Source organism: Gopherus evgoodei, chromosome 16 (genome assembly GCF_007399415.2).
Source record: "Gopherus evgoodei ecotype Sinaloan lineage chromosome 16, rGopEvg1_v1.p, whole genome shotgun sequence".
Classification (NCBI taxonomy): Eukaryota; Metazoa; Chordata; order Testudines; family Testudinidae; genus Gopherus; species Gopherus evgoodei.
In genome coordinates this window covers 1,680,676-1,706,422 of record NC_044337.1, presented here as the reverse complement: position 1 = coordinate 1,706,422, position 25,747 = coordinate 1,680,676, and the positions used below count along the sequence as shown (strand labels likewise).

The 25,747-nt window shown below is 47.2% G+C and overlaps 1 protein-coding gene across 2 annotated transcripts in view; it reads right to left on the bottom strand.

Moving 5' to 3' along the window:
• Positions 1-6,941: 6,941 nt before the first annotated feature.
• Positions 6,942-25,747, bottom strand: part of LOC115636121 (ectonucleoside triphosphate diphosphohydrolase 8-like) — an 87,242-nt gene continuing 68,436 nt past the window's right edge. Inside the window, exons 4-11 of one of the 2 annotated variants that reach the window (XM_030535843.1) lie at positions 25,216-25,333; positions 21,360-21,510; positions 19,305-19,464; positions 18,350-18,583; positions 17,073-17,345; positions 9,378-9,488; positions 8,195-8,332; positions 6,942-7,399 (exon numbers count right to left, since the gene is read on the bottom strand). In XM_030535843.1, the coding sequence (XP_030391703.1) occupies positions 7,217-7,399; positions 8,195-8,332; positions 9,378-9,488; positions 17,073-17,345; positions 18,350-18,583; positions 19,305-19,464; positions 21,360-21,510; positions 25,216-25,333 (1,368 nt within the window). In that variant the 3' untranslated portion in view covers positions 6,942-7,216. The remainder of the gene's footprint in view (positions 7,400-8,194; positions 8,333-9,377; positions 9,489-17,072; positions 17,346-18,349; positions 18,584-19,304; positions 19,465-21,359; positions 21,511-25,215; positions 25,334-25,747) is intronic. The other variant, XM_030535844.1, reaches the window with a different exon arrangement.

Sequence of the window (25,747 nt, the reverse complement as noted above, 5' to 3'; positions counted from 1 at the left end):
CTTACCAGTTCTTTCTGGGTCCCCCCGACACCTTCACAAGCACAAACTCTTGAGGGGCTGGACATTCCAACACAGGGAGGGGCTGCAGCCCCACTGAGGACTGAGGCAGCCAGAGATGCAGTGTTCTAAAGCCCTGGCAATTCCAAGGCATTTGCATATGGAGTTGAACCTCTGGACAACGCAGGGGAGGTGGATGTAGCTTGTAAACAACTGTGCCAACTGGACTAAGTAGATCTGTGTCAGTGACTGACTTGTAGTTAAATGTAACAGCCCAATTAGGTGATTATTTGAGGGAGCTGGAGCAGTTTGGGTTCAGGAGTCAGTGTAAGAATAGTGCAGATGGGTAAAGGACTCAGCCATCCTTTGTGATGAAGCCCCCTAAGGTATGTATGTCCTGGCTGATGAATGCACAATGTGTTATGGACATATATATATATAAATATATATATAGAGAGAGATATACACCTATCTCCTAGATCTGGAAGGGACCCTAAAAGGTTATTGAGTCCAGCCCCCTGCCTTCACTAGCAGGACCAAGTACTGATTTTGCCTCAGATCCCTAAGTGGCCCCCTCAAGGATTGAACTCACAACCATGGGCTTAGCAGGCCAATGCTCAAACCACTGAGCTATCGCTCCCCCTTGTGCAGCCATTAAACCCTATGGGCTATAGGCTGCAGGAACCTGAGACTGCTTATTTCTGTAGCAGCATCTCTTCTGCTGCTGCTTAGGGGCTATTAAAGAGGCAGTGGCACATGCTCATGTCATGCTGGACTTCACCTTGGAGAGGAAGTTTTATTCCACTCTGAGGATAAAATCAGGCTCACAAGTAGGGCCTGGATCTCCTTTCATACAGTCTGCATCAGCTCTTGTGGGGGTGGGGGGCTGATGCTGGGATTGTTCCCCAGCCTGTCTGCTCTCCCTTGCACCCCAGTTTTTAGAATGATGGTAGGAAGAGCCCCCTCCCCCTTGAAAGTCCCATAGAGAGGTCACAAGAACCCAGTAGGATGGCCAAAGCTGGGGGCATAGTTCAGCTCACATCTAACCCATCACCCATGCTGACACCCTACTGTACCTTGTGATCAGGTTCTCACTGAGCTCCCAAGTCTTCTTAGAGCCCCTGAGAGATCTGCAATAATATTAAGACCCACGGCTGGGTTTTCTGCTTCCTGTAGCAACATTCTGTAGACATTGCAGGGTCTTTCCCAACACTGCCTCTGTGACGCGTTGCGGTTCCATCCAGACCAGTAATGGTTTGTGTCACTGCCTGCCTGGCATAACTTTGGGTGCCTTAAATGCTCTGTTTATGCAGCTCACTGCCTGGACACCAAGAGCCAGCAGACAAGCGTGCAGGGCACAGCCTGGTTTCTACCCCTGTTAGTGTTTCAAAGTGACCCCAACACTCCCAGTCCTAAATTTCCCAGAACTGTTTCCCTGATGCACCCAGCCCTCTCCTGGGACACTCACTGAAATGATTACACTTGCTGCTCCTGTAAAGAGAGGAGCTGCAGCTTGGTCTCTTGCCTGGTGTTACAGTCCCTCCAGTTCAATCAAAGCACTGGACTGGTTTAGATAAAAAGTAAAACAGTTTATTCAGTTACAAAGCCAGGTTTGAAGTGAGTTCAGCTACAAAGGACAAAGATAAAAGGGCTACAAGAAGCTAAAATTTGGCTTAACAAGCCACAGTCTTTGTTCAAGGTAATTTCCTCACCAAGCTTCCTTTTCCAGGGATGGCTGGCTGGCTCTGAGCCAAGATCCCCCAGAGTCCCAGGCGCTGGTTTGTCTTGTTGCCTCAGGTGAAGGATAACGGAGGGTTCTCTGCTCCTCTCTTATAGGGCAGTAAACATTTGAAAAGTGTTTCTCACAGGTCACTGACCCTGCTGCCAGAGGCAGGAAGGCTCCCTGTGGGTGCGGGTTCCATCTCCTGCTGAGCTTGTTACATGCTCACCTTTTCCCCACTTGCTCTCCCAATGGCTTTGTTTGCCTGCCACGCAGATGTGCTTTTCTTTGTCTTTGCTCACACCTTGCTCCAGTTACATGGACACCCAGTCAAGCTGGTGGAACCACATTCCTTTTTTGAGGGAGGAGGGAGAAACTGGTTTATTAGCTCTCCTTGACATACCTGGTTTAAATACATTTGAGTCATGAGTCCAGCACCGCAGTATAAGTTTTTGCAGGTTGATCGTACAGCCATCAGAATATTACTGATAGGGTTATGATGAGTAGTTGTCCAAGGGCATATTTCATGCCACCTTTTGGGTAAACATGACACCAGCGTGTTAGGCGCAGTGTGTATGTCGGGCCTGTTGAGTAGCTGACACAGAGAAGTGAACCACCAACGGGCTGCTGGGTGACAGCTATCAGGACTTCAGTGTTCTTTGTCCGGGGCCACGCACCTCCTCTTCCTTTGAATGTGGTGGCTTGGTATAGCTGGCTTTTCTCAAGGGCTAGTACTGAGTGCACTGGGTCTTAGTAGCTCCTCATGTTTGGCTCCCAGAAATCGAACAAAGACTGAACTTGCTGTGCTATGCTATGTGGAGGGCACACACACTCATGGGAGTGCAGCAATTTCAAAGGAATCTTACAAGCAAACAATTGTCCACACAACCAACAATATACAATGGTAACAGCAGCTTGCATGTGGAGTGTAGTCAAACCAGAAGGAGCTGGCCCTGACCTCCTCAATGTATCAATGGCAGGACAACTTTCCTGCGCATTGAAATTATTTCAGAAACAATCTCTTGGGTCATGTAACACAGAACATCATTTAACCTCCAGCCACCCACCCATCCAAACCAACTTCACAGACATATTCTTCACACTTGACCATCCTTAGGATCAGCACCTGCCATGGGTGACAGAATTCCCTGAACTTCAGACAGAGCCATGACATGTAACTGGCAGCCCTGGACTGCCAAAGGGGCTAAGTGGAGGTGCTTGCAATGCCATTTAAAAGAGTGAGTCAGCAAAGCCAGTGCCACTCCTGAGTTCTCATCGGAGTCACCAACAGTGCTGTAGATGATTCCACGGCCGCCTCAGCATCTTCACCCTGGCAGGCCCAAAGAGACCCAGAGAGGATGAGGCAGGCTGGATCCCCCTGCTGTGGACTCCTGGGTTTGGAGAGCTGCAGGGGATTTTGCTAGAAGTAGCGCTGAGACGGCCACAGTTTGGAGGCCACTGCTCTGAGCAGCAGTAAAAAGCCTTCCCAGGCAGGGGCAGCTCTAGGCATTTTACCGCCCCAAGCACAGCAGGCAGGCTGCCTTCGGCGGCTTGCCTGCGGAGGGTCTGCTGGTTCCGCGACTTCGGCGTGCCTGCGGGAGGTCCTCCAAAGCCGCGGGACCAGCGGACCCTCTGCAGGCAAGCTGCCAAAGGCAGCCTGCCTGCCACCCTCATGGTGCCGGCAGAGCGCCCCCCCGCAGCTTGCTGCCCCAAGCACGTGCTTGGCGTGCTGGGGCCTGGAGCTGCCCCTGTTCCCAGGTGGCCCTTCAGCACATGATAGCACAGTGAGCCCACCCTGTGGGGATCCTTGTTTTGAGATTTGTGCACAGCAATTACTTTTCTTCAACTTATCCTTGTTCTTAGCTAGGCTGTTGGTCCAAGAGCTGTGCAGACACGGACTCACTCATGACCCTGTCAGCGAGACTGGGATGGGATGGTGGTTCCATTGACGGCTTCCTTTTGATCCATTGAACAATGATGACACATTGCAGATGTGCAGGGTGCTCCGGAGCCAAGCAGCAGATGCACCTTGGCAGGACGAGCTTCCACTGCTGATTACCCTGGGAAGGTTCGTAGTCTTTCTCATCTCTGCGAAAGCAGCAGTTCATGACACCCAGCTATTTGCCTGCAGTCCAGACTTCAGACTGAGCCGAAGCCAGGAGGTGCCATGTCAGAGCTTTTAGATCCATTTATTGGTTCATGTTTTTATGCCTTGGAATGACAGGGATTTACTTTCACAGACCACATCACAGTTTCTCTTCTCTGCTCCTTGTAAAAATTAGTTTGCTTATGAAATAAAGTAGGAATAAATGCAAAGTCTTTGCACTTTCTCCAGAGAAAGCAAAACCCGAAGGCTAGCACTAGCAACAGAAATATTGATTAGGAAACAAATCACAGAACTTGACAAAAAATAAGGTAGAAGATGGAAGACAGTGATGGAGACGATGTTGCAGGCAGAGAAGAAATGGGATGAAATGTACTCCAGTGTATGGGTCAGGGAAAGACTTGTATCCCACTTGAGCCCTGGCTGGATTTCTTTGGTGCAGAGACCTTGTTCCCATTGGAACTATCGAAGAGGCTAACCTTCAAACATCCACTCAAGGGCAAAATTCCCATGGCTTTCATTACTGATGCATTTAAAGATTTTTGGGGGACAGTCCTCCCACCCCCCTGGGGGAGCAAGCAGAGGAAGGGAAGCTACTTGGGATGAACTGGATTGGGGTGGTATACAAGGATGGAACCAGGCCAAGGAATCACTGAAGGTGGAACCACTGAAGGCCCCAATTATTCCTCACATCCTGAGGAATTCTCATCTCCTCACCCTCAAAGGGGCTCCTGGGAAAGCCCCCTGGGGACTGAGATGGGAACAGACTCCCTTTGGGAAGACTCTGACTGGTATTCTGATATAGCTGCTAATCCTCACTAACACTTTAACACTCAGTTCGCCTTTTAATTAACATGCCAATTGATTAAATCCATAAGGTAAATTGCAATGGAAAAGTCTCATTAAAATTATATCAAATGCAGGATTGGGCAGCTGTCAGCTCTAAATTTACCAGAGACCAGAGCTAGGGCTTGGATCTCAATTAACCACTGCAGACTCAGGTGATGCCTTCCTAACTGCTCGGGTGGGTCTGCACTACCTGTCGGTCCTGGCAAAGCCTGGCATGGCAATGTATAGCCCTTAGCATGAATTACTGGACCATGTACCAGTGCACCCACAGTGCAAGGGAGGGCTAGCAGCATGAGTCCCTCAGCAGCCCAGAGTCCCTACATGTGGGATCAGAGAGCGAGAGATGGTTTTGCAGGCCTGCCCCTCCCAAGAATGTTTGTTAAAAACCAGTAGCTAGAGCCATTCAAGACAATGTATGTATGTAACCTGTGGTGGGAGAGCATGGGGCTCATGTTAGAGCTCAGTGAATAACTGACTTTTTTCAGATCTCTGCAAGTTCCAAAAAATTGCAAAAACCCACAAAAATATGGTTCTGCTTCAAGCTGAATCCAAAAATTCCAATGGATCAAAAATTTCCATTGTTTGGATTGACCCCCAAATGCTTTGTTTTCAGGCATTGTTAAAGGGCTAGATTCACACAATGGCCATTGGAGGAGAATTCCTTCTTACAACTTTTAGCCCAGGAGTTAGAAGAATGGGTCTGATGCCCCCACTCCACTTGAGGTAGGCTAGAGATTTGAACTCAGGTCTCCTGCCTTTACAGGACAGGGCCCTAGCCACTGATGCAGGACTCTCTAGATAGTGGCTACTGAACCTTTCCCACTGTGTATAAATATTTATTGGAGCAGGGCCTTGAGTCTCATCTATTGCTAGGTGAGTGCCCTAACCCCTGGGCTATGGAGTCAGTCTGTACTAGGCTCACCCATTGACTATTCAAGCATAGGTGGCCGGTGACCCGGTAGGTGGGGGAGGCTAGCCCCCGACCTCACCCCTTGTGCCCAAGGCCCCACCCCTCCTGTTCTGCTCCCTCCTTCTGCCCCTCTCCTCTGCCGGATCCCAGAGCACCCCTGCCAGCCCCAGCATGCTGGGCAGCATGGCCATAGCACGAGCTGCCTTGAGTCCCTGCAGGAGGCAGGTCAGCCAGCTCCAGCCGGGCAAAGCACTGGGAACCACAGGAGGGGGCCTGGCTTGGGGCTGGAGCGTGGGTGGGGCAACGCAAGGCTGTTTGGGGAGGCACAGCCTCCCCGTGCCTATGACACCCGCTGCCCATGTTATTCAAGTATGTTGTGCAAAGTGACAGTGTTTCATAAGAACCGCCACACAGGGTCAGACAACGGGTCCATCTAGCCCTGTGGCCTGTCTGCTGCCAGTGGCCATGTGCTTCGGGGGAATGAATAGTTTCAACAGGAGAGGCTGAGAAAGTTCCACACCAAGATATCCTGTAGTCTGGTGGTAAGCACACTCCTCTGGGAGCAGGAGACCCAAGTGTATTTCCCACTTTACAGCAGGCAGTGGGGGGAACTGAACTTGCATTTCCTACATTGCAGGTGAGTGGGCGGACCACTCAGTGTAAAGGTGGTAGGAAGTCAGGTCCTCTTCCAGCTGTCTGGTGAATGCTGCTTAAACCCCTTGTGACTCCAGCCTGATTTTATTTTTGTTTTGGGCCCAAATTATGCAGCAAATTTGTGTCAAATTCACAAATAGTTTTGGGTTGATTTTTCAGCTAATAAACCATATTTTTCTGAAAAATAGTGCTTCGCTCTACTCCTGCTCCCTCCACTGATTGATTCATGTGAGAGGCTTGTGAGCCTGCTACTGGTTGCAACTAGGGGCACTAAGGCGAGATTTTTACAGGTATTTAGGCACCCGAAGATGCAGTTAGTCACCTAATGGGATTTTCAAAAGTTCCTAAGCCCCTAACTCCTATTGAAACAAGGGGAGTTCATAAGAACACAAGAACGGCCATACTGGGTCAGACCAAAGGTCCATCTAGCCCAGTATCCTGTCTTCTGACAGTGGCCAGTGCCAGGTGCCCCAGAGGGAATGAACCGAACAGGGAATCATCAAGTGATCCATCCCCTGTCGCCAATTCCCAGCTTCTGGCAGACAGATGCTAGGGACACCATCCCTGCCCATCCTAGCTAATAGCCATCGCTGGACCTGTCCTCCATGAATTTATCTAGTTCTTTTTTAAATCCTGTTATCGTCTTGGCAGTCACAATATCCTCTGGCAAGGAGTTCCACAGGTTGACCATGAGTTGTGTGAAAAAATTTAAGTTAGGCACTTAAATACTTTTGAAAAAAATCCCACTAGGTGCATATCAGCATCTTTAGGTGGCTAAATACCTTGAAAACTCCAGCCTCAGGGGTTAGTGGCTCCCACTCCCCATGTGATATAGGGCCTAGTTTAAATCTTGCTGTGGGGTCAGTTATATTCTGTGGGTGCCCACCCCTCAAGTCTCCATTTAACAGGGTGTCTAAGGCCTCTCATTAGTGGAGGGTACGAGGTGCTGGAGCCCTGGCCATCTGCTCCTGCTGAATGGCTCCTACCACAGGATGTATATGAGCAAGCCAATGAGGCAGAAAGCCAGAGTCAGGACAATGAAGAAGATGGCAGCGGCCCAGAGCCCATGCTGCTGGCCTTTCACTTGCTCCGGAGCCTCCGCCGGGATCATGTTGGTGAGATTCAGCATGTAGCCCAGGGTCCAGCCAATGTCCGTGTTTGCTGCCTGCTCAAGGAAAGAGCACCCTGGTATTAAGGGGATGTCCAGTCCCCAAGAGCTGTGCTCTGCTAATAGGGAGGGATGGCTCAGGAGTTTGAGCAGAGAATTATGAGTTCAATCCTTGAGGGGACCAGCCAGGTATCTGGGGCAAAAATCTGTCTGGGGATTAGTCCTGCTCGCAGCAGGGGGTTGGATGGATAGGTGACCACTTGAGGTCCCTTCCTACCCTCATATTCTATTATTCAACTCCCACAGGGAGACAGGGATGCCCAGATTCCTGACCTGCAGTTTGCATAGTCTGCTGCCTGAGAATCACTGACATGGGCATAAGGAACAGAGGCTGTGGCAGCAAAACACCTTCCCGGCCCTTGGCTTCCAAACCCTCCCATGGGGAACAGTGGAGTCTGGACTCTCCTTCTCAGCATTGTGGGTCCTCATCATAAAAGCATGTCATGATTTCTGCCACAACTGCGCACAGTCCATCAGCACTCGCTGAAATGCAGCAGGGACCCCGAATCACAGGACTGAGGAGTACTGGTGGAGTTCTCAGGGTGGGAAGCCAAGGATTGCAAGAGAAGGAGTGGAGGTAGGTCAGGACTGAGCTGCGCTGAAAGAGCAGGAGCATAGTCACTGCAGTGCATCATTAAGGTTGGAGAGAAGCAACATGGACTAGCAGGGTGGCAGCCATGCCCTTCATCCCCAGAGGTGAGGGCAGCTGTGCCACCAACTAAGCCTTGCTGACTCCAAGCAGGTTGACGTGCGATTCTTCCTCGCAGCCTCTGAGCTTGGACTCTCACTTACCTTCATCTGGAACTTGATGCTACCCCAGCTGGTTTGGTTGAATTTGTAGGCGTCAAGCAGGAGCACCAGGATGTAGTTGGCGTTGGCACAGTACTCTCGCAGCCACTGATCTTTCTCTTTGGGGAAGCTGGATTTCAACTGGGGGTAGACAATCAGCACAGGGGAGAGAAGGGACATTAACACCAGCAGCGTGACAGGAGCTGTGAGCCTACAGCAGGGGCAGACTGTGTCCTGGCAGCTCCCTGACAGTCTGAGGTGTGGAGGGAGGGATTGATGGCCCACATCTATCTGGGGTACAGAGACAGGTGCTTGCTCATGGACCAGGCAGGTATTTCCTAGCCCATCACATGAGCTGTGATTGAGCAACTGGTCTGGCTGCCCCACCCCAATGTTACTCATGTACAACATGGCCATGGCCTCATTCTCTGTTCCCAGCGGGACCCATGTCCAGTCTGTCTCTGCACTGCCCTGCTCTCCCCAGCCAGGGAGCTGTGTGCCCACCCCAACAACACCTTCCTCTCTGTAGGCTGGATCTGCGCTGAGAGCGTCCCTGTGCACCAGGCCACATGGGGGCTGTACAGCACAGCAGCTGGGTGCATGCGACCTCAGCAGTGAAAACTCCTCTGGTGCTGACTGGCTGTTCCCACTCCTCGGCCCTGCGTGGGGGTGACATTGGTCATCCTTGGGAAGCTGCAGGATGTTTTCTGCAGGAGGGAGATGGTGCTTTGGGTAGTTCTGCCCCCTCCTCTTGATTTAAGTTAATCACTTGGGACCATTTCACTCCTGATGGTGGCCAGCTGGGAGCCCATCAGCATGGCTTCTGGCTGCCACAAAGAGTACCCCGGAGTGACAGGATGCGCTGCCTCCTACCAGAGTGGGAGTGTGCTGCATCCACAGAGCTTCAGGCTCCTGCCAGCCTGGAGAGAGTGGCTGGGCCTAGGAACTGAGCCTGCACCCCTGTGGGCAGCTCAGAGCAGAGATCACTGGCCCTCTGACTATTGCCAGGGCATTGAGCTTTGTGATATCACCTCCCCCTTCAATAATCCTGGCCTGCCTTTTGCTGTGGGGCCTCCCCTGGGAGAGTTCCCTTCCCCCTCCCCTCTTAGGACCCTTTGCTTTGCAATCCCCACAGATGGCCCCTGCCTATTCCCCTGTAGCCTACATCCCCCCTCACAGCACGTACGTCTGTCCAGTTTCTTGCACAGAACTTCTGGACAGTGTCCTCGACAACGGCCAGGGGCTGCCCACTGGTCAGGTTGAGGAAGCTGAAGGTGTAGTAAAAGGCAGAGAAGGCCTGAAAAGCAAGAGACCAACAGGTCAATAGGAGGCCTGAGCATGGGCTCTGTTGTTGGCTTGACTTTGAGGAATATGATCCTGTGCATTAACACCGGCCTGCAAGCTATGCTCTACCACTTCTCCCTTTTACCAGCTCAGGGAAAACCAGCCTAGGACTGCCACCTTTCTCATGGCTGGTAGCCGGATCCCTGAGGCCCCACCCCCTTCGCTGTCCCTACTCCTGAGGCCCCGCAGCCATCACAGGCTCCTGTCCCTCCCAGCCCCAGAGGTGACACGTCTGAGGTACATCCTAGGGGCAATAAGTGCAATGTGCACATCCATGAGGGGATTTTCATTTACAAACGCTCATTTGAACATCTTCATTTTTACACACACACACACACACACACACACACACACACACACACACACACACACACACACACACATGTGCTTCATTAGCAAACCCGTTCTGGGGAGCATAGGAAGGGAGCTCCCCCTTTTGCACATACAGCTGAGGTGAAAGGGAGGACTTCTCGCTCTATTACATGGATGTTCCGATTGGGGGACGGAGTCCCTTTTTTTGCACTGGTACCTAAGAGAGAAGATGGTCCCATCCCCTGCACACACAGTGGGAGTGTGAAAGGAAGAGGCACAGAAGGAGGGAGGGATAGCTCAGTGGTTTGAGCATTGGTCTGCTAATCCCAGAGTTGGGAGTTCAATCCTTGAGGGAGCCATTTAGGGGTCTGGGGCAAAAATCTGTCTGGGGATTGGTTCTGCTTTGAGCAAGGGGTTAGACTTAGATGATCTGCTGAGGTCCCTTCCAACCCTGATGTTCTATGAAACAGCTGCTCCTCCATTTGCTGCATACCTGCCTAAGAGGAGAGCACTTCCTGCACCCTGTCAAATTCTAGACTGAGAAACTTTCCCCAGTTGGGCAGCCAGGAGTGGGTGAGACAGGGAGGAGCTGTAGACTGTGATTGGCTTGGCTCTGTCCCCCTCCTGCTGAGGGTGATGAGCATTCACTGTGTAAGCATCTGTCAGTGAGTTAAATTCAAATGGGCAGTGAGTGGCTAGGGCTACCACTGTGGAAAACAGATTTAAAAGAAAAAGGATCTGGGGGCTTGTGAAATGGCACACAACACAAGAACATAAAAATGGCCCTACTGGGTCAGAGCAAAGGTCCATCTAGCCCAGTATCCAGTCTTCTGACAATGATTGGTAGAGGGAATGAACAGAACAAGGAATCATCAAGTGATCCATTCCCAGCTTCTGGCAAGCAGAGGCAAGGGACATCATTCCTGGCTAGTAGCCATAGATGGACCTATCCTCCATTAATTTAGCTAGTTCTTTTTGAACCCTGTTATGGTCTTGACCTTCACCACATCTTCCAGCAAGGAGTTCCACAGGCTGACTGTGCATTGTATGAAGAAATGCTTCTTTTTATTTGTTTTAAACCTGCTGCCTATTAATTTCATTTGGTTACCCCTAGTTCTTGTGTTATGAGTAGTAGTAAACAACACTTCCTTATCTACTTTCTCTACACCGGTCATAATTTTATAGACCTCAATCATGTCTGCCCTTAGCCATCTCTTTTCCAAGCTGAGAAGTCCCAGTCTTATTAATCTCTCCTCATATGGAAGCCGTTCCATACCCCTAATCATTTTTGTTGCCCTTTTCTGAACCTTTTTCAATTCCAATATATCTTTTTTGAGATGGGGTGATCACAACTGCACGCAGCATTCAAGATGTGGGCATACCAGGGATTTATATAGAGGCAACATGATATTTTCTGTCCCCTTCTTAATTATTCCCAGCATTCTGTTCGTTTTTTTTGACTGCCGTTGCACACTGAGTGGATGTTTTCAGAGAACTATCCACAATGACTCCAAGATCTCTTTCTTGAGTGGTAACAGCTAATTTAGACACCATCATTTTATATGTGTAGTTGAGACTATGGTTTCAAATGTGTGTTAGTTTGCATTTATTAACATTAAATTTCATCTGCCATTTTGTTGCACAGTCACTCAATTTTAAGAGATCCTTTTGTAGCTCTTCGCAGTCTGCCTGGGTCTTAACTATCTTTAGTAACTGTGTGCCATCTGCAAATTTTGCCACCTCACTGTTTACCCCTTTTTCCAGATCATTTATGAATATGTTGAATAGGACTGGTCCCGGAACAGACCCCTGGGGGACACCACTATTTACCTCTCTCCATTTTGAAAACTGAACATTTATACTTATCCTGTTTCCTATCTTTTAACCAGTTACCAATCCATGAGAGCACCTTCCCTCTTATCCCGTGGCAGCTTACTTTGTGTAACAGCCTTTGCTGAGGGACCTTGTCAATGGCTTTCTGAAAATCTAAGTACACTATATCCAATGGATCTCCTTGGTCCACATGCTTGTTGACCCCCTCAAAGAATTCTAGTAGATTGGTGAAGCATGATTTCCCTTTATTAAAACCATGTTGACTCTTCCTCAACAAATTATGTTCATCTATATGTCTGACATATATTGTTCTTTATTATAGTTTCAACCACTTAGCCAGGTACTGAAGTCAGTCTTACAGGCCTGTGATTGCCAGGATCACCTCTCGAGCCCTTTTTAAAAATTGGCATCACATTAGCTATCCTCCAGTCATCTGGTACAGAAGCTGATTTAAATGATAGGTTACAGACTACAGTTAGTAGTTCTGCAATTTCACATATGAGTTCTTTCAGAACTCTTGTGTGAATACCATCTGGTCCTGGTGACTTATTGCTGTTTAATTGATCAATTTGTTCCAAAACCTCCTCTAATGATACCTCAGTTTGGGACAGTTCCTCAGATCTGTTTCAGAGTTCCTCAGAGCTGTCACCTAAAAAGAATGGTTCAGGTCTGGGAATCTCCCTCATATCCTCAGCCATGAAGACCGATGCAAAGAATTCATTTAGTTTCTCCGCAATGGCCTTATCGTCCTTGAGTGCTCCTTTAGCACCTTCATCGTCCAGTGGCCCCACTGGTTGTTTAACAGGCTTCCTGCTTCTGATGTACTTAAAATTTTTTTTTGCTATTACTTTTTGAGTCTTTGGCTAACTGTTCCTCAAATTCTTTTTTGGCCTTCCTAATTGTATTTTTACATTTCATTTGCCAGTGTTTATGCACCTTTCTATTTTCCTCACTAGGATTTAACGTCCACATTTTACAGGATGCTTTTTTTGCCTCTCACTGCTTCTTTTACTTTATTGTTTAGCCACAGTGGCTCTTTTTTGGTTCTCTTACTATGTTTTTTAATTTGGGGTATACATTTAAGTTAAGCCTCTATTATGGTGTCTTTAAAAAGTTTCCATGCAGCTTGCAGAGATTTCACTTTTGGCCCTGTACCTTTTAATTTCTGTTTAACTAACTTCCTTGTTTTTGTGTAGTTTCCCTTTCTGAAATTAAATGCTACAGTGCTGGGCTGCTGTGGTGGGATATTAAATTTAATTATATTATGGTCACTATTACCAAGCGATTCAGCTATATTCACCTCTTGGACCAGATCCTGTGCTCCACTCAGGGCTAAATCAAGAATTGCCTCTCCTCTGGTGGGTTCCTGTACCAGCTGCTCCAAGAAGCAGTCATTTAAAGTGTTAAGAAACTTTATCTCTGCATCCCGTCCTGGGGTGACATGTACCCAGTCAATATGGGAATAATTGAAATCCCCCACTTTTAGTATTGAGTTTTTAATAGCCTCTCTAATCTCCTTGAGTATTTCCCAGTCACTATCACCATCCTGGTCAGGAGGTTGGTAATAGATCCCTACCACTATATTCTTATTATTAGAGCATGGAATTTTTATCCATAGAGATTCTATGGTCAGTTAGATTGATTTAAGATTTTTACTTTATTCGATTCTATGCTTTCTTTCACATATAGTGCCACTTCCCCACCAGCACGACCTGTTCTGCCTTCCAATATATTTTGTACCCTGGTATCCCTGGTGTCCCATCAATTATCCTCATTCCACCAAGTTTCTGTGATGGCTGTTATATCAATATCCTCATTTAATACGAGGTTCACCCATTTTATTATTTAGTCTTCCAGCATTGATATATAAGCACTTTAAAAACTTGTCTCATAAGAACATAAGAACATAAGAATGGCCGTACCGGGTCAGACCAAAGGTCCATCTAGCCTAGTATCTGTCTACCGACAGTGGCCAATGCCAGGTTCCCCAGAGGGAGTGAAGCTAACAGGCAATGATCAGGTGATCTCTCTCCTGCCATCCATCTCCATCCTCTGATGAACAGAGGCTAGGGACACCATTCTTTACCCTTCCAGGCTAATAGCCATTTATGGACTTAGCCACCATGAATTTATCCAGTTCCCTTTTAAACATTGTTATAGTCCTAGCCATCACAACCTCCTCAGGTAAGGAGTTCCACAAGTCTCCTTTTAGCTGTCTGCCATTATACAATGTAATTGAATGGGACTCTTTTTTATTTGATTGTTTCTGATCAGACCCTGCCTGTATTTTATCATTTTACATCCTCTCGTCCTCACTAGGACATAGAGATTCTCTATTAATAGATCCTCCCCTATGAGATGTCTGAACCACGTGCTCCTCCGCACCTGTCGGCTTTCCCCCAGCCCTTAGTTTAAAAACTGCTCTACAACCTTTTTAATATTAAGTGCCAGCAGTCTGGTTCCATTCTGGTTTAGGTGGAGCCCATCCTTCCTGTATAGGCTCCTCCTTTCCCAAAAGTTTCCCCATTTCCTAATAAATCTAAACCCCTCCTCCTTACACAATCATCTCATCCATGCATTGAGACCCTGCAGCTCTGCCTGTCTAACTGACCCTGCGCATGGAACTGGGAGCATCTCAGAGAATGCTATCATGGAGGTCCTGGACTTCAATCTCTTACCTAGCAGCCTAAATTTGGCCTCCAGGACCTTTCTCCTATCCTTCCCCTTGTCACTGGTATCTACATGTACCATGACAACCAGCTTCTCTCCAGCACTACACATAAGTCTATCTAGATGTCTTGAGACATCTATTATTATTGCCGAAACCCAGACTGTCTGGGTGAAACTGAACAGGTAGCAACTCTAATTCCATCCCCTCTTTGTGACTGTAATATGGGCCTATCTGAGCACATGTTCTTATGTAATGTGCTTTCACATTACTGAGCTGTAAGTGCTAAATATTATTGTTGCCATGGGGAGAAGGAGATGCTTTCCAGGTTTAAAGGGATGAAGGGGAAGGCCTGGTTGAAACTCTTCTGTCAATAGTGTTTTGCGACAGAAAATTGGGTTTTAGACTAAACACAGTTTTTCATGAAGAGTCTCTGGTTTTCAGGGAAAATTTTGACTTTCTGTTGAAAAAACAAATGTAACCCATGTTGCTAATAGGGAGATATCTCTGTAAGAGACCTGTTGGGGGGGTCGGGGAGCAGTGAGTTGTGTCTGGGTCATTGTTGCTAGGCGGATTTAGCACTCCCCACCCAGAAGCCTCTGGAATTGGGTGTGGTAGTTTTGGGTCTGCTCCAGTTGTTCTAATTATTCCCTGTTGCTGGGGTCAGGCTCCATGAGGTCAAAGGGGCAACTTTTGTGTAAATGTGATAATGGGGATGGAGTTGTTTCTGTTTTTCTAGTCTCAGTTTTGTATATTCTTGTAACAGGGTTTTTTCAAAATCAGTATATTTACTGAGTTAATCAGTTAGTTGACTGGCTAACAGTGATGTCAGCAGAGGAGGAGGAAGAGTCTCCATGGATTCCAGCTGAAGATTCCTGCAAGCAAGTGGAGGGAAGATGTTGCTTTTGACTCAGCAGACTGTGTAACTTTGGTGATCAGAAACTCAAGTGAACTCAACCTAAGCTTTTGAGAACTCTGAGGCCTTGTATTCACTACGAGGTAAGTTGACCTAAGTTATGCTACTCCACCTACTTGAATACCTAGGGAGGTGGTGGAATCTTCATCCTTAGAGGTTTTTAAGGCCTGGCTTGACAAAGACATGGCTGAGATGACTTAGTTGGGTATTGGTCCTGCTTTGAGCAGGGGGTTGGACTAGATGACCCCCTGAGGTCTCTTCCAACCCTAATATTCTCTGAATAATGTAGCTGGAGTCGATGTAGCTTAGGTCGACTTATCCCAGTGTCTTCACTGCGCTGTGTCAAGGGGAAACACTCTCTGGTCGACTTCCCTTACTCTTCTCAGAGAGCTGGAGTACCAGGGTCGACCAGAGAGTGCTTTGCTGTCGATTTAATGGGTCTTCACTAGACCTGCTAAATCGACAGCGTCCCCAGTAGTGGAAATCAGCCCTAAGTTTCTTCTCAGTGTGTTCCTGTGGGGACTGATCTGTTTAGATTTGTTTTCTTTATTTATGTATAACTGTGAAGATAATGTATGTATTATAAAATAGCTATGTTATGTTTTAAAATCTAAGTTATTATTTATTATGTTTCTTTATAAGATTTTATAAAGTAGGTACTTAGTTAATTCCTTTTATTCATTTTGGGACTTGAATGTGGGGAGATTGACCCTGTGCGATCTCCTGGCTGAAAATCCTTAGAGACTGAATTCTGGGTCTCCAGCTGCTTTTCTTCGTGAATTGGGGTTGTTTTTTTTAGGCACTGGAGAAGAGGCAGTGAAGTGAACTCTAGCCCACCCAAAGGTTACACAAACACCCACAAACTGGCAATTTTGATTCAGTAATTTGCAGTGCCTCATGGAAATTTTAGTTCAAGTACCTCATCCCCTTTCTCCTCCATGGGCTGTGCAACCCAGCCAGTCTACACCTCCATGGGACTCCCATGATGCACCAGCAAGATGGGGAGACGATGGGATGGGGAATGTTAGTCCAGACGATGGGATGGGAAATGTTAGCCCAGACAATGGGCTGGGGAATGTTAGTCCAGACGATGGGCTGGGAAATGTTAGTCCAGACGATGGGCTGGGGAATGTTAGCCCAGATGATGGGCTGGGGAATGTTAGTCCAGACGATGGGATGGGAAATGTTAGTCCAGGCAGCCTTGGCAGGCGAATGGGGCATGAGGCACCCAAACTATAATTTGCATGTCGCAGCAGCGGCTCCAGAGGATGTGGTTTAATGTTGACCAAGCCAAATGAAATATTTAAATTTGCGTCCACAAACTGAAACAAACAAACAAACACCTCCAGAAAAACCCAACAAACCCTGGGAGTTTTTAAAACGAAGTTGAAATTTTCCCTAAAAAGCTCCTCTCCCTTCCATTTTCCTACCACTGCTAGTGAAGGGTCACCATGGGCCAGGTCACCAGTCCATTCTGAAAAGCGCTATGATTTCTGTTTTGCAATACACATTCCCTCTCTGTGCTGCATAGGAAGCTGCATTCCCTTTGCTCAGGGCAGCAGCCAGCCTGAAATGCCCCCAGGTCTGGGGGGATGTACCTCTCACCCTGGTATCAGCTGTGCACAGTTGTCTGAAAGGGCTGGTCTGGGCTTGCTGCATCTGAGTTTGAGGTTCTAGCTCAGTCCTGGGCAATTAGGAGCTGTGAGGGAGGCATGCTCAGCCTCTCTGAAGGGGCACAAAGGGTCACCCAAAGAGAACAAGGGTTTAGAGATTGTTCAGAAGAGGGGTTAAGAGAGGATTTGCCTTACAAAGAACTCCCCATTGACCAGGGGCTGGTAGATCCCATCGAACGTGCAGGATTGACTCAGGCCGCATGCTGTGAAGTTGAAGATCTGTTTGATGGCCATACGGCACTCGGTGGCATTCCCTGTGCCCACCAGCGTGGCATTCCAGGAGGCTTGGGACGGAGTCAGTGCCTGAGAGGCCGTGCAGGGCATGCTGTGAATGGAAGCTGCTGTGGTGGTTTCCTGGTATCCTTCAGGATAGCAGGGGTGGTTAATGGAGCCCTGGACCCTCATGTTCTGGGAACAGTGAAATCACATGGTCATTCGTAGAATGAAGACTCATTCCTGTCCCCTGCCTTCATTAAATACGATGGGGCATCCCAGCCTAAGGGTAGTGATGTACTGGGAGTTAGACAGGACTGGCAGGCAGCTCGGTGAGAGGTTTTCCTTTTAAGACCACTGGCCCAGCTGCTGGGGCTTCTTTCTATGAAGTTGTATTATCATCAGATTTATTGTTGGCTTTGTCAGCCCCAGACCTATCTGTGTGTCTGCAGCCCCCTGCTCTCCCTCTCATGCAAGCCTCTTGGGGCTCTGGATGCACGCTGAGCTGCATGGGAGAAGAGTGCAGGGGCTCCTATAGGCTACAGGCGTTGCCGAGCCTCAGGGACCCAGCAGCCTCCCCAGCTCATCTGGCAAAGTGCAATTCAGGTCCTTCAGCATTGTGCACAAACCCTCATGACCATGTGGCCTCTAAAGTGAGCGTAACGTGATCCCCACTGAATCCCTATAAATTAGGAGGCTGAATGATAGACAATGCCAGAGTCTCTGAACTCTGGAAGTGTCTGCAGCCTTGACAAGCCCCCCGCCCTGGCCCTAGCTCAGGGTCCCCACAACGCGTAGGTATCTCTGTAGCCACGACTGGAAATGGAATCTCCTCCTCCTCCCTTATACATCTCAGAAGGGCAGCATCGATCAAACCCCTCCTGTTCTCCCCATTGTTCCTGCCTTACAAGGCCTCCATCAGCCAAGCCCCTGCTTCTCTCCTCATCTCCCAGGGATACCTTGAAAACTTTCCCAGCTTCAAGACTCTGCTCCCCTCCTCTCCCCCATGCTCCTCCCAAGGCCTGCATCTTTATACCAGATGCTGATCCTCACGACCTCCCCCACCAAGCCCCACGGAGCCTGCTGCAATGCTAAGCCCCTCTGATGCTGCTCCCTGTGCTCCTATTTGCATTTAATAGAAATAAAATCCTATTGATAGAATGGGGGTAGAGTCAAACTGCTACCAAACGTTCTCTCACTTCTGTTATTTTCAGGATTAGCTGCTTCAGTGCCTGATTCTGTCCATAGCAGAGATAGCTGTGTGTGTAGATAGTGTAGGTAAACCCATAGAGCCTGAAGGTAGAGGCTTTTGTCTGGTCAGTAATTGGACCAATGGGGATAAAGCTGATTTGGGTTGATGCTCCTCCGAGGTCCAGTGCACCCAGGATCTTGGCTGACTGAGGATGGATCCAGTCACGTTGTTTGGGAGAGTACTGCCAAGACAAAACAGGGATTACATGGAGATACAGTCCAGTCTTGAGTTATTTCTATGGGATGCGGGCTGTAAGAACCGGTATGAAATCAAACTGAATTGAATCAAATAGAATAAAACAGAAGGGGTTAACTGCACTGCAGAGGTCACCTGCCTACAGAATCTGAAAATATAGTCTCTGAAAACTCTTTGAACTGAAATTTGATCTGGTTTCACGCAGGAATGACCCTTGCTTTCTGTTTAGTGTTTAACAGGGAAACTTATTAATCATTTTTCCTTCTCTTTCATCTGTAGGCTTAATAATGGCAGGTTTTTTTGTGTCTGTGTCATCTGATACGGTCTCTGGGATAATTGCTGTACTGAGGTGTCAATAGCTTATTGGTCATGGGTTTTTTTAACTATAACATCATCTGAGAATGATATTACATCATACTGGACTATTGGGAGCTGGCTAGCTTGGAGGTTGATACTCTAATACGATAAGGAACCTTTCACCCCTATCTTCCTAGCAGTAACCAGTCTGAAAGTTGTTACCATCTGACAGCTGCTTAGTGTGGTAGCCTCCATACAAAGTTAGATAGTTTCTATCCAGTCCTTCCTGGGCATTATCAATGTGGGCTGCTGTCAAGTACCTTTCATCAGCCTGAATTAACTTAAGCATTTAGGAATCTAAAATAATAAGAATAGCAGAGATGAGTGTTTCCATCTCCCACTAGCCACACCTTGGTGAAGGAGTCCAGCAGATAGTTGATGGTGATCCAGCCATAGGCTCCTTCCTCTTCCCCTGTAATGATCCGAGCCCCATGGAAATTCACAGGATACTCTCGTATGGTCTTAGCGACTTCATTCAGGACCTGGTCTGCAGCTGACTTGTTTTCCATGCTAAAGGGTGTGCAAAGGAAAAGAATCAGCAAAACAATGGAATCAACAGCACAGAGAAAATGCAAGGACATTCTATTCATAGACTTTGGATTTTCGCAGCAAACATTCCACACTGCAGGAGATTGGTAGTTTACACGTCTCTTTCTGCTAACTGAACCCAAACTGCATTTTTGTCTTGATTTGGAATCACGTAGATAAAAGCAAGGTAAAAATAACACTGCTCTCCTTCTTTCATGGAACATCACCTCAGGCTCTCTATATTTGTTTCATACCATCTGTCTTTATTTGCTTTAAGTATTTCATAGATTTGTAGATTTTAAGACCAGAAGGAATCATTATGCTCTAGTGTGACCTCCTGCACAGCACAGATCCTATAATTCCTGCATCAAACTCAGGAACTGCAGCTGAACTAGAGTGTCTCATTTGGAAGACATGCGCCTTGGTTTGAAGACTCCAAGTGATGGGAAATTCATAGCCACAGAGACCAGAAGGGACCATTGTGCTCATCTAGTTGGACCTCCCACACATCACAGGCCACAGAACCTCACCCACCCACTCCTGTGATAGACTCCTAACCCCTGGCTGAGTTACACATGTCATTAAATCATGATTTAAAACTTCAGCCTATAGTTATAGTCTAACCTGTTATAACACAGGACATAGAATTTTCCTGAAACGCTTCCTAGGTCATATCTTTTAGAGACACATCCAGTCTTGATTTAAAAACGTGTCACTTATCAGCTTTGCTGAATTGTCCATGAAGTGTCAGAGCCAAACCAAGATGCCTCACAGCAGCAGACACTTGTTCCCCATTTTGAACCTAGATTTTGTGGCAAAGTAATGGAGCAAAGGACAACCACAGGACTATTACTAGGGTGCTGTCCATCTGAGGGGGAACTTATTAAAGGCCGTAATTACACTGTCTATTCCCAGACAAAATCTTTAAAGATAGCAAACTCATTGTAATTTTATGGTTATAAAAGACTGTGGGAGAACGGATGTTCCCATGGTTAGAGTGCTAGCCTTTGACTTAGGAGACCTCTGTTCATTTTCCTGCTCCACCATAGCAGCAGTCCTGTGTGACTTTGGGCACGTCACTTAGTTGCTCTGGGCTCAGTTCCCATCTGTACAGTGGGGGTAATAGCATGGTCCTGCCTCCTGAGAATAAATACATTAAAGATTGTGCAGTGCTCACAAAGTACAGTACTAGGGGCCATGTATGTAATTCCAAATTAAGGATGAGGCTTTGAAAGTAACAATTCAAAGTTAAGGTTCCACAAAATCCTCTATCCCGGCCCCCCACCTCCCACAACCACCACTACCTGCAGGGCTGGCTCCAGGCACCAGCGAAGGAAGCAGGTAATTGGGGCAGCCAATGGAAAGGGGCAGCATGTCTGGGTCTTGGGTGGTGGGTCCTTCAGTCCCTCTCGTCCTCTTAGAGCTGCAGCCGAAGTGCCACCGAAGAATGAAGCGGCTCGATTGAGCTGCCGCTGAAGTGCCGCCAATCGGCTTTATCTTTTTTTTCCCCGCTTCGCTGCTTGGGGTGGCAAAAAAGCTGGAGCCATCCCTGACTACCTGGGGTCTGTTCAGCGAGAGAGACTCTATGTGGCTGGGTGGTGTCATTAACAATGAACTTCTCCCTCCCCCTGCCACGTCCAGGGCCAGAGTCCCAAGGGCTCAGCATCCTCAGTTAGGGCCATGTTTTCTGGAGAGTTCAGCACCCAGCATGCACCCAGTGTGCTGAGCTCTACTGAGGATCTGATCTCTTTCTTCGGTGCCAGAATGGGAGGTAAGGGTGCCTGTGAGTGCTGAGCCAGTTGTAGCTGTACTGGGCTGGGGCGTGTTGTGTCCCCACAGACAGCCTTTTGTTTACCCCAGAGACCCTGTGTTATTACCTCAGCAGCCTCATGCCTGCTGTAGCTCCAAGGTAAACTGGTACCTCCCTCTGTCTCTCATCAGGAATGACCTTCAGGGCGTCCTCTAGACAGCTCCGGAGGGACACACCAGCTTTGGGAGGGTCATTGGCGTAGCTCGATATGCCAGGTCCTGGAACATAGTTATGTTGATAAGAGTGACTGGGGATGGGGCAGGGTATAATGAGAGGACATAAGGGGCTGAGGCCTGGTACCTCTTGGGAGTGTGATGGGTACCTGCCTGTGAATCCCTCAGTAACCACATCACTCAACTCTCTGCTTCGCCTCCTGAAGCATGATCATTAGGTGCAAGGAGCCAAGTGGCATGCAGGCTGTACTGTAGTGGGCAGTCTCTCACTCGAGGCCAGGAGACAGGGACCTCCTTCATGTTGGAACTAGGCAGCACAGGGTGGGTTATTCTGGAAGCCAGGCAGCCAGGCAGAATCATAGGGTCTGCTTGTGTCCAGAAGCCTCAATAATGAATTCTCTTTATTTCCATTACAGACTAGCCCCGGCTCCCCTCTACTGGGAGGTAAGATCATAAGAGGCCATATTGTGCCTGTATGGCACACTTCTGTGCTGCACGGGACACCTGTAACCTTTCAGTGCTTCTCACCATGCCAGCACAGTACCCAAATCTGTGGTCAAAACTCCTACATAAGAAGCTCACAGCAGAGATACAGGCCGCAGAGTCCCAGTTCAGCAGAGGCATCTGCGTTCATTGGTTCCCATTGCTGCCATTTGTTCGTGGAGACCAACAGAGGAAACAGGCCCAGAAAAAAAAAAGCAGAGACACTGGATTGTTTCAACCTCTCCAAAATAATACAGGATAAGTTTAGCAACAGGTGAGCAAGCAAAGACTCCAGGGCCCAGCCCTGCCTGCTAATGGGAAGCCTGGGATTTCTGCTTGACTCAGCCTCCCTTTCCAGCACCACTCAAACACTAACATTGGGAGATCTCATTTAACCTGGGAAAATTATTGCATAGTAAGAGTCCCTCCTGCAGGGAAGTGGGAAAAGCCCTGCAGCAGTAGATGAGCTTTGCTCTACCGATTACATTCTGGCACAAGATCTCATGCCATGTTGCCCAGGGGACTGATGGAGTGGTGCACTGAAAGCTGTTTTTGAAGTTGTAAGTGCTCACTTTTAGTCCTCAGGGGTTTTCCTGGTCCTGCTTGCAGGTTAGGGGGCTTTGTAAGGAAGTGTGCAATCTGACTCTTCAGCAGTCTATCTGCAAACACCCAGCCTACAGCGAGGTGGAGTGAGATGTATTTACCTTAGCGAACAGGCTGTTTTATTTGCTCTTGTTCTGGGGTTCTTGTGTGTTATTGTTCTGAATTTTAAGAAATAAAGTAGTGTTATATTTAGGACAGTCAAGCAATTAAAACATTAATTGTGATTAATTGCGTGATTAATCGCACTGTTAAACAATAATAGAATAGTGCTCACTTTATATTTATTTTTTATTACAAGTATTTGCACTATAAAAAACAAAAATAGTATTTTTCAGTTCACCTCATACAAGTACTGTAGTGAAATCTATTTATCACAAAAGTTGAACTTACAAATGTAGAATTATGTACAAAAAAACTGCTTTCAAAAATAAAACAAAAATTTTAGAGCCTTGAAGTCCACTCAGTCCTACTTCTTATTCACCCAATTGCTAAGACAATGAGGTTTGTTTACATTTGCATGAGATAATGTTGCTCGCTTCTTGTTTACAATGTCAAGTGAAAGTGAGAACAGGTGTTCTCATGGCACTGTTGTAGCTGGTGTCGCAAGATATTTACGTGCTAGATGCGTGAAAATTCATATGTCCCTTCATGCTTCAACCACCATTCCAGCAGACATACGTCCATGCTGATGATAGGTTCTGCTCAATAACAATCCAAAGCAGTGCAGACCAATGCATGTTCATTTTCATCATCTGAGTCAGATCCCGCCAGCAGAAAGTTGATTTTCTCTTTTGATAGTTTGGGTTCTGTATTTTCCTCATTGGAGCACTGCTCTTTTAAGATTTCTGAAAGCATGCTCCACACCTCATCCCTCTCAGATTTTGGAAGGCACTTCAGATTCTTAAACCTTGATTCAGTTAGAAATCTCACATTGGTACCTTCTTTGTGTTTTGTGAAATCTACAGTGGAAATGTTCTTAAAATGAACTTATGCTGGGTCCAAGACCTCTATAACATGAAATATATGGCAGAATGCGGGTAAAACAGAGCAGAGGACATACAATTCTATTCCAAGGAGTTCAGTCACAAATTTAATTACATTCTTTTTTCAATGAGCGTCATCAGCATGGAAGCATGTCCTCTGGAATGGTAGCTGAAGCATGAAGGGCCATACAATTGTTTAGTATATCTGGCACATAAATACCTTGCAATGTCAGCTACAAAAGTGCCATGCAAATGCCTGTTCTCACTTTCTGGTGACATTGTAAATAAGAAGTGGGAAGCATTATCTCCTGTAAATGTAAACAAACTTATTTGTCTTAGTGACTGGCTGAACAAGAAGTAGGACTGAGTGGACTTGTAGGCTCTGAAGTTTTAGATTGTTTTGTTTTTGAGTGCAGCTATGTAACAAAAAAAATCTACATTTCTAAGTTGCTCTTTCACGACAAAGAGATTGCACTATAGTACTTGTGTGAGGTGAATTGAAAAATACTATCTCTTTTTTAAATCTTTTTACAGTGCAAATATTTGTAATAAAAAATAATATACACTTTGATTTCAATTACAACACAGAATACAATGTATATGAAAATATAGAAAAACATCCAAAATATTTAATACATTTCAATTGGGATTCTATTGTTTAACAATGCAATTAAAACAGATTAATTGCAATTAACTTTTTTATTCATGATTAATTTTTTTAGTTAATCCTGTAAGTTAACTGTGACTAATTGACAACCCTAGTTACATTGTAATCTTCCAGCAAGAACATTTTAACTGCTCTCTGTGTGTGTGACATGAACATAAAAGCTGGCAGGGTTCCTTCACCACAGTTGCAGTGAGCGCTAGCAGGTTCGGGGAAGACTCTGGTAATCTATATCTTCATTCCCAGTGAGACGCAAGACTGGAAGCCAGGGATTCCTCTCTATCTTTTCCCTCAAGAGTAGTGGCAATGTTCCTATCCCCTGCTCAGCCAGAGCAAAGGAGGAAAGGTTGGCGATTACCCTCTTGGAATGCAGAACTCAGTGATAATTCCTGCATTCCAAGGGGGTTGTCACAGTGTACCTTGCCTCTGGTGGTATGCTATAGTGCACTCTATCACTATAAGAGGAGTGAAAACCTATGCAGATGCCATGAAGCCACCCTGAGCTTCCACTCACAATAAATGGAGGGTCACTAGAGGTGGGTTCTGTTGTCCCTCCCATTATAAGTGAATCCAGAGAAGAGGTGAGGGATAAGCGCTGTGGACTCATCTCTCCACGCAGTGTCACTTCTTTGGCTGAGTTGCCTGTGTCTATAGACAAATGTGGCTAGCTCTGATGCACCCCAAAGTGCTGCGATTTTGGAGGCTGCCCTGAAAAGTTCCTCCCCACAGCTCAAGGTCAGGTTGATATGCTGTGGCCAGAGGCTGTGCGTGGTGCCAGGGAGCAACTGAAAACAGGAATCCCTTGACTTCAGGCAACCTAGATGCAGCAATTCTTGCTGTAACTACTGTGCTTCCCCAGTGTCAGTAGGGCACGATTGTCTTCTGTAGAAAAGACATGTCCACTAGACTCTTACACTCATCCAACATTTCCACCACCTAGGTGCCATGATGCATAAGAAATCTCAGAGGAGTTCTGAGCCCATGGTGTTTCCCTCACAGAGGGGCAGGAATACTGACCTTGGACATTACAGGATAACGTCTGGCTGACCACTCCGGTGTCATTTGTTTTGTCAGATGTCCACTGGTAGACGAACAGAGAGGTGTGGGATGAGCCTGCATCGAACACCATCCCGTACTGGAAGGCATAACCAAAACATGATGGGTCCGGTAAGCCAGAGCAGAAACTAGGCCCTGTCATCTCCCTGCGCTAATGTTTGCTCGGGGGCTGAAGAGGTCAATCAGAGTAAGAGGCATGTGCTTCTGCTCCTTAGCCAAATGGGCCCTCTGATGTCATAGAATCATGGAAGATTAGGATTGGAAGAGTCCTCAAGAGGTCATCTAGTCCAACCCCCTGCTCAAAGCAGGACCAACCCCAACTAAATCATCCCAGCCAGGGCTTTGTCAAGCTGGGCCTTTAAAATCTTAAAACCTGTGCCTCCGTTGAAGGTAAAGTAGAAACAGGTAGGTCCCTTAAGCATGTTGCCTCAGCTAATGTGGCTACTCCACTGAAGTCAACTGGTTTCCAACCCTGCCCCTGCAGTCCACAGAC